The following is a 14,986-nucleotide window of genomic DNA, read 5'->3' as shown; positions in this document are numbered from 1 at the left end:
CTCACTCCTTCCCCTGCTTACAACAGCTAAACAAGGAGAAGGGGACTCTGGCCTTCCGAGCAGTCAACCCCCCTCTTGACTCACGGAACGTTGTAGGAGCTAAGTAACGCTAATATACTTTTATAATGTCCTGAAATCATGTGGAATGCCGACAAAGGGATTGTGAAACTCATCCTTGAAGGGGCTATTGGAACCTGTCACCAGCTGAAAATTACAAGTTCCCTTTAGACTGCTCTGTTGGAAGTTGTCAATAATTTCCTCAATGGGCAAAAATATTGGGATATCTACAAATGAAACTGACTGGAGATTTCAGCTTTTGCTTGCTAGTTGTGTCATCCCGGTGTAGGACATATTTCAGGTAATAGTTTGTTCTCTGAGATTATGGAGCAGCATCGGTTTATAAAAGTAGAGAAAATCAAAAGACTCACGTTTACCTTTTGTTCTAATTTCCCTAAATTCCTCTGATGATAGATTTGCTGAAAACTAACATGTAACTTACTGGTTTTGTATTCGCAGTAGATACTGCAGCACATGGACTGGGAACAACAGCTTTCATAGGTAAGAAAATCGACTTAAAGGAAACCCACCACGGGTGGTAGGTGGATCTACGGAGATTTTCTAAAGAGATTTTCTAAAGAGGCTATTGGGGCGTGGAGTAGCCGGAGCTGAGGTTACACGGCCCCAGTAGCCTCTTTGATCCTCCTACCAGTCATCTTCAGCACGCCCTCGTCCGCGAAGCCGTCTGCACATGTGGCTGTGCGGTCACTGCTCCGAAGCTGGAGCTACTGCGCATGCGCAGACGGCAGGCTTCGTGGACGAGGGTATCTGGTAGGAGGATCAAAGAGGCTAATGAGGCGTGGAGTAGCTGTGCCATGTCACCTCAGATACACTCACATCCTCACATCCAATAAACGGTAGATCCGTGGTAGTAGGTTTCCTTTAACTGCCACTTGTGAGGTTCTTTGAAAAGGGGAGACTAGGAGACCGGCACATGAGGGAGACAAACTGCAGTAAGGCAGATAGCACCAGTTCTGATATATATGAGCCACTGTCTCAGTATAGTTTGCAGTTCCAGCAAAATATTTTAGGGGCAGTTTCAGAAAATCTTGCAGTTCCAGCATCATCCAGTAATATTTTAATGGCACAATCTCAGTTTAGTTTGCAGTTCCAGTATCATTTAGAAAAATATTAAAGGGGCAGTCTATGTATACTTTGCAGCTACAGCAAAATCTTAAAGAAACTGGGGGCTATTTATCATACATCAGTACTCGTGTGCCGGCATATGATAGCCCCGCCACCCAAAAGGCGCAGCCAAATACATCAAGAATCTCCAGCCCCTTGTTGTATCCATGGGGACCATGCACAATGTTTATTTCTAGGTCAGGTCCTTACACATGAAAGGTTGCTGGATGCAGCAAGTGCACCGATGCGGTGACAGGAACACCAATGCATCGACCGGAGGCCGGAGCCTTTTGATGTATCCGGCTGCGCCAGAGCAGCGGCGAGGCTATCATACGCACAAGCGCTGGCGTATGATGAAAACCCCCCATTGTCTCCTGTTGGGTTTTCGTATTCCCACTTCTGTTCCATTACACTGTCTCTGCCTTCGTCCACGTTGACAGATGTTACACTGCTTATTGCTGCTGAATACCTATTGATACTTCTAAGTATTGTGTTTTTTTTGTGTTGTTTTTGCATATAATATACCACATCTCATCCATAAACCCATTGAAAGGACAATAGTATTAAAAACCTGAAGCTTCAAGAACTATTACGACTCCACTATCATTGTTGTGTATCATGAACAGGAAAATCCTCATCTTAAAAAATATGGTCATTTCTTTTTCAGACAAGGTCAACTTATTAGACCGTCATCGATCAGAATTTATTCGAAGAATAACAGATGTAGATCCAGTCCTACATGATCTCTGGGACCTGGACCTCCTGACCCAGGACCAGTACGATGATGTGATGGAGAAGAGAACGACCCAGGAGAAGATGAGACAACTGTGTGATATTATCAGACACTGGGAGGATGCTGGGAAGTACTTGGCTTATGAAGTACTGAGGACACATAATGGAGATGTCATCAAAGTCTTAGAAATGAAAAACTGGATGTGGAAAAAGATTTACTCCCAGCGCTTCAGGAGTAAGTTTTACTCTCTGATATTTTGATATTGTTTTCTGATATAGTATATTTAATGTGATAGAGCAGTGATGGCGAACCTTTTGGAGACAGAGTGCCCAAGCTACAACAAAAACACACATATATGTCGCAAAGTGCCAACATGACAAAGCAGTAACTTATTGATCCCTGCCATATCACAGGTTTTGATCGTATTGGTGTCCTGAGTTCACCAATACAATAGAAAAATGGAGAAAATTGTATTGTAGATTTTCTCCAGGGTCCCCTGAAGAGGAAGAATCAGGGGAGCCAGAGCGGGATCTCCAATGACAATCCATCTCTATCCACACCTTCTCACTCCTCCTGTAGTTCTGGCAGCCAAGGATGTTGCTTTAAAATAGCACTGGGCTTGGCACTTTCTGGTCTATATTGGACCACAGAAGAAAGTCTTGAGTCCTATCTGGCAAACTGTGTTGGGTTGAAGGCCTGGGTGCCAACAGAAAGGGCTCTGAGTGCCACCTCTGGCACCCGTGCCATAGGTTCGCCACCACTGTGATAGGGTGTAATCCGAGCCAACATCGTATGCTGTCCACAGTAGGAGGCTTAGGGGGTGTTGACTTTCCTCTGTTTTTGGCTGAATTAGGGCAGATTGCACGACACCTAATTCCTGCAGAACTCAGCTCCGATCCAGCAACAGTTACCTAGCTATATATATATTCCTACTCAAAGCTGGTCCTAGGCTGGTTATACTATAACTTAGCCTTCTGTTTGCTATACTCTCTACATACTTCTTATTATTCTGGTTTTCCCATCTTGGCTCTTGTACTTTTGACTAACCCTTTCAGGACTTGCGCTGTCTATACTATCTTTATTGTGACTCGGACCCCTGACCTCGCTTTTTTATTTGTTTGTGAGTGTTGTTTTGTGTCCTCACCTTGAAGTAGGGATAAGCTGAAGATAATACCCTGGAAGCCGTATCTGGAGATCGTGGGTACTCCAAGATGAGGTCAGGTGTAGGAGAGAAAAAAAAAGGTGGGGGGGGGGGGAGGACAAAGAGTGCTATCATGGTGTAGTATGCGAGCTGTATATGTCAAAATTATTAATAGTGGATGCTCTCACCTTATAGCGCTTTGCATTGTCTCGTGGTGTGGCTGCCGGCATCCTCTTCTTAGCGGTCGTCTGCTAAGAGAACACTATCTTTATGCCTGACGAAGGCTTGAATCCCGAGTCAAAACGCGTTGTGTGTTCCCAATAAACATCTCCCAAAGAGAGAAGTTTATATTTTTGAGCGCCAGCGAAATCCGAAACTTCCAAACAAAATTTGGGTTTTCTACTACTTAGAGTAGGGATGGATTGTTGACCAGTTACTGGCCATGGCTTAGGTTGGCGCCCAGTTAGACCGTATTAGGAGGTCCCAACCTGCCATTACACAGGGGCTCAGAAAGGTGCGGAATTCTCTGCTCTTCCATACTCAGCTTGAGCAAGAATTCCAATTTCAAAATTCAATTTGCTGAATTTAATTTTTTTCTAAAAGTTTTGGCTCGGATCCTTATTGAATTAGTCCAGATCAGTGTTGCTCCAATGGTTCATCAGATTGGTATATATAAAGGTTTGCTCTCGTTTTCATTTTCTACATTGGTTTACATTAGGGTCAAATTCTAGAAGATGATACAAATTGGGCAATAGATCATTGGGGTGTGTATATAATTTATTACTTTGTATATGAATAAACTTTATGAATGTGATTTTTTTTTTCTTCTCGTCCAGGGGGGCAGATAGGGGGGGAACATAAAAATGCATTCACATTTTCTATTCTAAATCTGTCTCTACTAAACTATTCTTTCCTCACTACACAGAAAGAGTGAACTTTATAGATCGTCACAGATCTCATCTTATTAGAAGGACAACAAATGTAGATCCAGTTCTCCGGGATCTCTTGGACCAGAATCTACTGACTCCAGAACAGTATAAGGAATTTTCGGAAAAGAAAACGTCTCAGGGAAAAATGAAATTGTTATGTGATACTGTCAGCCGCTGGGACGATCCCGGGAAGTATACGGCATATAACATTCTCCGAAAGTACAATAAAGAAATCATCAACTTGAAAATTAAGCAATGGAAATGGGAGAACCCGGACCAAGAAGTCTACACCGGTAGGACACAAAGGGACTGATCCTTTATTGTATCTCCAACACTTTTTTGTCTTTGCTTGCATCTAAATTTTTGTTGGTTGTGGTCTCAGTCGTATTTATAAGTTCCTCCTGCTTTGTGTCACAGTTGCACCTTTCCTGACACTTTTTGTCAATGGACCACATTTATTAAAGCAGAATTCTGGCACAGACTGAACATAATTACCCGTACAAACTGGTTGTGTATACATTTTTGAAGTGTTTGTGCCAGTATTTCGTGCACAGAAATGGGCATCCGGGTGCACATTTGCACCGGCCGTCACATTTACGGTATGTCGGAAATCCAACATAAATGTGTCGCACGCCCGTTACACGGAGTGCACCAGAAAAAACTGGTGCACTCAGGTCATGCAATTTTGGCGCCTGAAGCATGCGCCAGATTCATGCAGCGTTCCTCATGAATTTGGTGAATTCTGCACAATACTGCTGCCAAGTTTAAAATGGATGCCAAACTTTACAGCCAAAAACAATGGCGGTTTGTTTTACATCAGATTAGTATTTTACTGATCGTGTTTATTCATTGGTCCTTTGTGGTGGCTCCTCCACTATGGGGCAGATTTACTTACCCGGTCCGCTCGCGATCCAGCGGCGCGTTCTCTGCGGTGGATTCGGGTCCGGCCGGGATTCATCAAGGTAGTTCCTCCGCCGGCCACCAGGTGGGGCTGCTGTGCTGAAGAGCATCGGAATGCACTCAACTTCACCGAGCCGGACCAAGTGAAGGTAAGTGCGTCCCAAGCGACACTTTTATTGTTTTAAATGCGGTGGTTTTTCCGAATCCGTTGGATTTCCGTCGCGTGCATGCCGGCGCCGATGCGCCAGAATCCGATCGCGTGCGCCAAAATCCCAGGGAAATATAGGGAAAATCGGCACAAATCGGAAATATTCGGGTAACACGTCGGGAAAACGCAAATCGGGCCCTTAGTAAATGACCCCCTATGTGTTTTGTTGGGAGAGGTGAATAGTTATGTAAAAGTTCAGAAGGCATCAGGAGTTGTGCACTTTTAGTAACAATCTACCGACTTCAATGGGTGCCGTCAGGCGCATGCACACTCCATACTGCACTCCTTTGCCGAAGGAGAAAGGAGTTCGCCAACAGACGGCTTCAGTTACAAACTGGATGGCAAGTACAGTTAAATCTTTTTTCCATTCTCATACTGGTTCAAGAAATAAACTATGCAAACGTAGAATCGATTCCTTTACTATACAGAGTAACAGAGAAAACTACAAGTGGTAAGGTGAAACTTTTAGTTTATTTTACAACAGATTGCTGGACCTGTATTGTTACTATTTCACCAGGGTCTTTGTGTATAGAGATTTTTTATGACTTATATATTTGTCTTATGGATTGATCGGATGTTATCTATTCTGTTATTGTTTTACCGTTTTTTATTTTATGATATTTTTGGATATCACTAATATTATTTTTTTTTTTAATAAATACAACGTACTAAAGATGAGCGAACATACTCGTTCGAGCATTAGCGTACTCGTAACTGCTTGTTGCTCGGACGAATACTTCGCCAGCTCGAGAAAATGGCATCTCCCGCCGTTTTGAATTTTGGCGGCCAGAAACAGAGCCAATCACAAGCCAGGAGACTCTGCACTCCACCCAGCATGACGTGGTACCCTTACACGTCGATAGCAGTGGTTGGCTGGCCAGATCAGGTGACCCTGGAATAGACTAGCCGCTGCCCGCGCTGCTCGTATCATTCTCTGTCTGGATGCCGTTAGGGAGAGAGCTGCTGCTGCTGGTCAGGGATAGCGTTAGGGTGTTATATTAGCTTACTGTTAGGCAGGAGTGAGTCTACAAGAGCCCAACAGCCCTTGATAGGGCTAGATTAGCGATATATTTTATTTTATTTTTTTGTTTGCTTGTGGCTGGCCTTGCTGGCACTAGTAGTGCAGCTAGTACCATATTGTGAGGAATTTGCAGGGAGACTTGCGAACGTTCTATTTAGCTCTTAGTGACACACATATCCATCTCAAACACCTAAGTGGGACAATTTATTAGGGGTTTGATCGAATTAGGCACAGTCCGACGATTTTTATTTTTTTTCAAAACTTAAAGTGACATAAAATCCAGTTGTGTGCTGTCAGTGTAGGTTAGAAACTAGGCATACAAGAACCCAACCGGCTTTCTTAGGCCTACAATAGCGTTATATATATATATTTTGTTGATTTGCTTGTGGCTGGGCTTGCAGGCTCTAGTAGTGCAGCTAGTACCATATTGTGACGAATTTGCAGGGAGACTTGCGAACGTTCTATTTAGCTCTTAGTGACACACACATCTCAAATATCTAAGTGGGACAATTTATTAGAGGTTTGATTGAATTAGGCACAGTCTGTTTTTTTTTTTTTTTCAAAACTAAAAGTCATCAGGCACAGCACAAAATCCTGTTGTGTGCTGTCAGTGTAGGTTAGAAACTAGCCGTAGCAATAGGATAGCATTGTTTTCTTAAAAAAACAAAAAAACACAAAAAAAATTTACAGTTTACACTTTAATTTTGAAAATGTTGAACCCAAGGGCTAGGGGTAGAGGACGAGGGCGTGGGCGTCCAACTACTGCAGGGGTCAGAGGCCGTGGTCCTGGGCGGGGTGAGACACCACCTGCTGATGAGGGAGCAGGGGAACGCCGCAGAGCTACACTCCCTAGGTTCATGTCTCAAGTTACTGGGACCCGTGGTAGAGCACTGTTGAGGCCAGAACAGTGAGAACAGGTGATGTCGTGGATTGCCGACAATGCTTCGAGCAATTTGTCCACCAGTCAGTCTTCCACGCAGTCCACCCATGTCACCGAAATCAGCACTCCTCCACCTCAGCCTCCTTCCCCCCAGTCTGCCCCCTCCCAGGAAAATTTGGAATTTGAACCGGCATACTCTGAGGAACTGTTTTCTGGACCCTTCCCAGAGTCACAAACCACTTGTCCGTTTGCTGCTGAGCTCTTTTCCGATGCCCAGGTTTTCCACCGGTCGCAGTCTGTGGGTGATGATGACATTGTTGACGTAGTGGAAGAAGTGTGTAAAGAGGTGTCGGACGATGAGGAAACACAGTTGTCAGACAGTGGTGAAGTTGTTGTCAGAGCAGGAAGTCCGAGGGGGGAGCAGACTGAGGGATCGGAGGATGATGAGGTGACAGACCCAAGCTGGGTTGATAGGCCGGATGAACACAGTGCTTCTGAGACGGAGGCGAGTCCTCGACGAGAACAGGTTGGAAGAGGCAGTGGTGGGGCCAGATGGAGAGGCAGGGCCAGAGCTGGTGCATCAGCGCCAAATGTTTCACATTGTGAAGCTCCCGTGGCGAGGGCTAGATTTTCGGAAGTCTGGAGGTTCTTTAAAGAAACACCGGATGACCAACGGACTGTGGTGTGCAACCTGTGCCACACCAGGATCAGCAGGGGTCCCACCACTACCAGCTTAAACACCACCATTATGCGCAGGCATATGAATGCTAAACACCCCACTCAATGGAACCAAGGCCGGGCACACCACTGCTCCTTCCCCTGTGTCATCTGCTTCCTCTACTATTCAGCCAGCAGCCAGGACCCCGGCCCAAACACCTCCCGTGCGAAAACCACACCTTCGCCTCCACGATCCACCACAGCATCCACCAATGTCTCCATGCGCAGCGTTCAGCTCTCCATACCCCAGACGCTGGAGCGCAAGAGGAAGTACAGTGCAACCCACCTACACTCCCAAGCCCTCAACGTCCACATCTCCAAAATACTTAGCCTAGAGATGCTGCCCTATAGGCTGGTGGAGACCGAGGCCTTTCGCAACCTCATGGCGGCCGCCCCTCGGTATTCGGTCCCCAACCGCCATTACTTTTCCCGATGTGCCGTCCCAGCCCTGCACCAGCACATGTCAGACAACATCATCTGTGCCCTGACCAACGCCGTTTCTGACAAGGTCCACCTAACCACGGACATGTGGACGAGTGCTGACGGGCAGGGCCACTATATATCGCTAACGGCACATTGGGTTAACTTGGTGGAGGCCAGGTCTCTCAGGCCTACTATGCCTCCTTCTCCTCCCACCCCTCCCCCACCTCCTCCTCCGAATTACAATCCGTGGGCACGGCGCCATCAGTCGGTAGCTCTAGGCACAGCAGCAGTGCCGTAGCTAAGCGACGGCGGTGCTCAAACTGCTGAGCCTAGGTGATATAAGGCACACCGGCCAAGAGCTATTACAGGGCATCACGGCGCAGACTGATCTGTGGCTGGCACCGCTGAACCTGAAGCCAGGCATGGTTGTGTGTGACAACGGCCGTAACCTGGTGGCGGATCTGCAACTCGGCAGACTGACACATGTGCCATGCCTGGCCCATGTGTTAAATCTCATAGTTCAGCGTTTCCTCAAGACATACCCCAATCTGTCTGATTTGCTCACGAAGGTGCGCCGCATCTGTGCGCATTTCAGAGCAGCACAGCTGCGCCTCCAGCTGCCCGCTCACCGACTGTTGTGCGATGTGCTCACGAGGTGGAATTCAACATTAACCATGTAATCCAGAGTTTACCAGCAGCGCAGAGCGATTGTACACTGCCAGATGTCAACTTCCACCAGAACTGGTAGTCAGGTCAGTCAGCTTCCTCAAGTCTACAATGAGGAGTGGACGTGGATGTCTGATATCTGTCAGGTGCTGAGTAACTTTGAGGAGTCAACACAGATGGTCAGTGGCGATGCCGCCATCATCAGCCTCACCATCCCGCTGCTTGGCCTGTTGAAAAACTGCATGAATTCCAGCAGGCCCTGGTGCACAAGCTGAAACAGTATTTCCCTTCTGACAGCGCTAGCGGCAGAGGGCGTACTTCTGCGGGACAAGTAGCGAGGGAGAGTAGGCGAGCAGGCAGTTTGTCCAGCACTGGCAGGGGTACGCTTTACAAGGCCTTTGCCAGTTTTATGTCACCCCAGCAAGACACTGTCACCTGTCCCCAGTCTCGGCACAGTAGGGCTGATCTTTACAGAAAGATGGTGAGTGAGTACGTAGCTGACCATACCATCGTCCTAAAAGATCACACAGCTCCCTACAACTACTGGGTTTCAAAGCTGGACATGTGGCACGAACTGGCGCTGTACGCCATGGAGGTTCTTGCCTGCCGCTAGCGTGTTGTCTGAGCGGGTTTTCAGTGCAGCTGGTGGCATCATCACCGATAAGCGTACACGCCTGTCGACTGACAGCGCTGACAGGCTGACGCTTATCAAGATGAATAAAGCCTGGATTTCTCAGGATTTCCATTCTCCACCAGGTGAAAGAAGCTCAACCTGAATAATGTATGCACTCCTCCTCCTCATTTTCCTCCTTCTCCTCCTCTTTGTACACTAAAGCAGAGGAAACTGGCTATTTTTTGCCAGGGCCAACTGGCTCTAGCTATAGTACTCTATGTATTTAATTTTTCTGGAAGGCCACCTACCCGGTCCTCTATTTTAAACCATTTTTGGGAGTGCCACATAGAGGCACTCAATCTATTTAATTTTTCTGGAGGACCACCTACCTGCTCCTCTGGTTTGAAAACTTTTTTGGACTGCCACATACAGGCACTATCCAAATTTAATTGTCTCCATAGCAGCCTCCACACGTCGTCTTTATAGCTGCCTCCACATGTTGTCACCATTGCTACCTCCACACATCATCTCCATAGCTGCCTCCCAAAGTCGTCCATGTAGCTGCCTCCATACATCGTCCCCTTATCAAACGACCAGATACATAATGGAACTCGGCCCATCTGTCGCCGCCATGCTGGAGACCTGAAGTTGCAATCATAGCAGCGCAATATGGATGCCCCATACTGTCGCTCTTAATCATGGAACCATTTCCGAAAAAAAAAATTAAAAATAGAACCACTTTGCTATTCCATTATTCCTAGATAAAATATTCAAACGACCCCGCCTGCTTTGAAAATTATAATTTTTTCAAAGTAAACGCTTCTGGCCCCCAGGCCCATTTTTGGTGGGGAGGAGCCGAGAGACAGGGGCTTGGACAGGCGAAAACTCGCCTGGCAGCGGACCGCCAGCTCCATCCCAAGATTAGGCAGCCTCAGAGGCATCCATGCATGCTGCCCCTGCTGTTTCCTGTCCATTTCGCCTCCACGATCCTACACAGCGTCCACCAATGTATCCATGCGCAACTTTCAACTCTCTATACCCCAGACGCTGGAGCGCGAGAGGATATACAGCACATCATCCCCTTATCAAACGAGCTGTGTCAGGCAGAATTTTCAGGTGTTTCAACAGATACATAATGGAACTCGGCGCATCTTTCGCCGCCATGCTGGAGACCTGAAGTTTCAATCATAGAAGCAATATGGATGCCCCATACTGTCACTCTTAATCATGGAAGTCGTCTCCATGGCTGCCTCCACATGTCGTCCCCTTATCAAACGAGCTGTGTCAGGCGCATTGTTCGGGTGTTTCACCAGATACGTTATGGAACTTGGTCACTATGTCGCCACCATGCTGTGTTATCGAATAAATATACCGTCAACCTTTTGTTCACATAGGAAATCATTTCAGCGCTTCTTGCTCACCTCCTTTGGTTCCTCTCTGCCACCCATTGGTTTGAAGCCTGAGTCCATTTGGGGTATGTCGCCATGCCACTCTCTAGCCTGCCGCTGCTGCCGCTGCCTCTGCATGCCGTCTTCTATAGTGTCAGGGTCAATTATTGTATGTTTTAGATGCTATATAGCCTCATTCGGTCACTCTGTCATGGCCATGCTGTTGCCCATAATTTTGGCATAATGGTGCGTTTAAGCAGCCTCAGAGGCATCCATGCATGCTGCCCCTGCTGTTTCCTGTCCATTTCCGTGGTGTTTCCATCCTTTTCTGAGGTTCCCAGGTGCTTGGTCAAGCTTCCCTGTGCAGAGCCTTGGTCCCCTTGAAAAATGCTCGAGTCTCCCATTGACTTCAATGGGGTTCGTTATTCGAGACGAGCACTCGAGCATCGGGAAAAGTTTGTCTTGAATAACGAGCACCCGAGCATTTTAGTGCTCGCTCATCTCTACAACGTACTGTACATTTTTAAACAAAAAAGTACTGTACTGTGTTATTTCTTACAGTTTGAAGGTAATTTTTGTCCCCTTTGACACTAGGGTTAATACTATGCATGTACTTCTATACTATATGTATTATTGGTACTACTATACTATGTACTATTATAATAAGAGCATTCAGTATACATCAGGTGCTTCCTTACAGTATTAGACATATGTGTTTTCTTTTACATGACATTTGTTCTTAAAACCTTACAGCTAGGTCAAGCAATTTTTCTCAGTCCAATAATGTTTCCTCCCTCAAAGTCTGTCAACTGTTGACTGCTAGACATTTTTCATGATACGTTTGCTCTATAACAAAGAGGTACCCAAAAGTAATTTTTTTTAAAGATATGTTTGAATCTAAAAACTAAAGGGGTTTTCCCATGAAAGAAAGTTCTCAAATTTCAATCTCCTAGTGATTTCTACACAATAAAGATAATTTGTAACCCCTTTACTGTACAATGTTACTCAGTGTTATTGCTGTTTTAGCTCCTATCACTCAGGTGATGGTCAGTGTAAGATTCCAGAGTGTGAGCGGGGACACTCTAAGCAGACACTTATGATCCCTCTTTGCTATGAGATGATGTGTGCTGACAATGTGCTTAGTTCATCAAGGTACATGGTTTATATACACTTTTATTTAGCTTCTGAACATTTACCAGTATCTCACACATAGAAAAAGAGAGATCAGAGTTGAGAGAAGATGAAAATCATGAGATGAATATAACACACAATGACACGCTTTAGCTCTGCTACATCTGAGCTATAAAACACACCGTTCCCTTCTATAAAGATCTTAGTCTCCTCACACTTTCCGGTGGGAAGTATGAGAGTCTGTGCGTATATGTGGGCTGTTCTTGGAATATAGGGGAAGGGACATGAGGCAGAGACACTGCAGCGGGCGGAAAACAGAAGATTTTCATGAGAAAAATCTGCCCTGCCCGACCCTAAGCCAGAAAATTTATGGTAAGATCCAGGGGCAAGCAAAATTGTGTACACCAGGACCAATAGGGAAAGGTGGGAATTATATCTGTGAGATGCAGAATTTTTATTAATAACACTGAATTAGAGAAGGTGATATTTTGTTATCAATCAACGGAGAAGACAGTAGTCTGGCACCATCAGACCAAGATAATACATGGATCCCAATAACACCCGGCAGGGGTCTTGACAGGGTGGTAAGGCCTTCTTGCACAACTCGGAATACGGTGGTGCTCAGCAAGAGCAAAGGTAATCCAAATAGAAAGATATAAAAAAGTTCAGCGGCACTCACCAGACAGTGCGAAGAGTACTTTATTGAGGTGTGCACAGGTACAGAGCGGGGCCAAGCGGGGACGGGCCGTTTCACGCTAATCTAGCGCATTCTCAAGCCAAATGACGTCACCTCCCGGCGCCGCGCACAATATATGCGTCGGAGCCGGTCGGCGGCGTCATGGAAACAATGATACAACAATAAGCATAAAAAATGTACGTGAATGTGACAGTTAAAATACACACAGTATAACAACAACTCTATTTTGCCAACAAGCGAAGGAACTAGGTGAACGACTTCTAGCTAGGGGTTACCCTAATGAGATCATCCTAGAGGCCTATAAAAAGGCCACTATGTTGTCCCAAAAAGACCTGTTGTATGTCGATTCCAGACGAAAAAATAGGCAATATACAGGGGGCCAAAAACCTATAAAAAGAGGAAAAAAGCTCACTTTTTCGTTTGAGTTTAGTCCCTGTGAAAGAGCCATACGTCAGGCTATCGCTAAGAACTGGAGTATCCTAAGTCAGGATCCCCAACTTAAGGACATCACTAATGAACGCCCATGTATTGCCTTTAGACGGTGTCCCACAGTCAGGGGCATGCTTGTGCGAAGTCATTTTTCCACACAGAACCAATCCTGGTTGGACAAGAGTGTCCCGATGGGTAACTTCAGGTGTGGCTCTTGCAAATTCTGTGAATACAACAGTCAGCTCAAAACCATCCAACTGGGAGGCGTCACACACAGGGTTAAATCATTCATCTCATGCAAATCGACATATGTAGTATATATCATCTTTTGCCCATGCAAATTTTTCTACATTGGAAAAACAATACGAAAGTTATATGTCAGGTTTAGAGAACATTACAAATCGATCAGTACAGGGGACGGTTGCCCCAGACTGATCGATCATGTTAAAAAACAGCATGGTGGTGACCCACGGGTCTTACGTTTTGCAGGGATTGAACAGATAAAAGTGGATCCCCTTGGTGGGGATAGAAAAAAGCAGCAACTTAGGCAGGAAAGTAGACAGATCATCCGGTTTAACGCCACGGGCGCCCTAGGTCTGAACGACAGGAACGACTATAGCTGCTTCTTATAAATGTACTTACCGTTGCCTAATCTTTAGTTATGTCTGTCTTGATCTATCACACTTTCTGTCCATCGGACTCTGGATGGAACGTTCCACTTGTAGGTGATTACTGTGTCCCGTGTTCTATTAATACCTATTTCAGCAGGTCCTAGTACCGGCACGTAGTGCCGACGTGGTTTTAATGTTGTTATACTGTGTGTATTTTAACTGTCACATTCACATACATTTTTTATGCTTATTGTTATATCATTGTTTCCATGGCGCCGCCGACAGGCTCCGACGCATATATTGTGCGCGGCGCCGGGAGGTGACGTCATTTGGCTTGAGAATGCGCTAGATTAGCGTGAAACGGCCCGTCGCCGCTTGGCCCCGCTCTGTACCTGTGCACACCTCAATAAAGTACTCTTCGCACTGTCTGGTGAGTGCCGCTGAACTTTTTTATATCTTTCTATTTGATATTTTGTTATCCTGAGTATATTTAAGAATCTAGTCTTCGTGGGAGGAATACCTCTTTAAAGGACATGTCTGTACATTCTATCATTAGTAGTATAGTAAGCTAGAAAATATCAAACTATTTCCAAACACGTAAACATTTTTTTTTTCCACATGCCAAAAAGTTGCAAAAGTAGCCACGTATTAAGTGAAGTAACATCTGAAGTCGGACTTAAAGATGCAATGATTTCGTCAAAAATTTGGCCCATATCTGTGTAAATGTAGTTTCCAACAAAGTTGACTTGATGTCTCATCATGTTATATATTTCCAATGTTTCTTTCTTTAAGGTCTCCCTCATGCATACGAGGTGAACTTCATAGATATTTACCGATCCAATCTTATCAGATGGATAATGAATGTAAATCCAGTCCTATGTGATCTACGAGAACAGGGTCTCCTGACCCAGGACCAGTACGATGATGTGATAGAGAAGAGAACATCCCAGGAGAAGATGGAAGAACTTTGTGATATTATCAGTCAGTGGGAAGATACTGGGAAGGTTGTGGCTTATCAAGTTCTCAGAAAATATAATGAGGAAATCTTTGAAGATATGAACATGGAGGAGAGGATGAGGAAAATTATTTTCTCACAATTCTTCATCAGTAAGTTTTAAAAAATGATCTCTATCGGACATAAGGAAATAGCTATTGGCTCCAGGTTTCAGTAGGCCCCTGGGCGACAAAACAGTGAACTCACATGGCGTCATATAAAATTCAGAATTTAAACAGTCTCCTATTCTCTAAAATATTCCCTGGTTTATCATCCCAAACAGCCCCCTCATGGCTATTTATACACATCCCCCCACTCCCTAT

The 14,986-nt window shown here is 45.4% G+C and overlaps 1 protein-coding gene across 2 annotated transcripts in view; it reads left to right on the top strand.

The window, feature by feature from the left end:
• The window catches only part of LOC140128357 (uncharacterized), a 55,078-nt gene that overhangs the window by 16,971 nt on the left and 23,121 nt on the right, over positions 1 to 14,986 (top strand). Inside the window, exons 3-6 of one of the 2 annotated variants that reach the window (XM_072149995.1) lie at positions 520 to 558; positions 1,850 to 2,149; positions 3,982 to 4,278; positions 14,462 to 14,776. In XM_072149995.1, the coding sequence (XP_072006096.1) occupies positions 520 to 558; positions 1,850 to 2,149; positions 3,982 to 4,278; positions 14,462 to 14,776 (951 nt within the window). Of the gene's footprint in view, positions 1 to 516; positions 559 to 1,849; positions 2,150 to 3,981; positions 4,279 to 14,461; positions 14,777 to 14,986 lie in introns of both variants that reach the window. The other variant, XM_072149994.1, reaches the window with a different exon arrangement.

Source organism: Engystomops pustulosus, chromosome 4 (genome assembly GCF_040894005.1).
Source record: "Engystomops pustulosus chromosome 4, aEngPut4.maternal, whole genome shotgun sequence".
NCBI classification, from domain to species: domain Eukaryota; kingdom Metazoa; phylum Chordata; class Amphibia; order Anura; family Leptodactylidae; genus Engystomops; species Engystomops pustulosus.
Note: the sequence above shows the minus strand (reverse complement) of the source record. Positions and strands in the feature narration are given on the sequence as shown.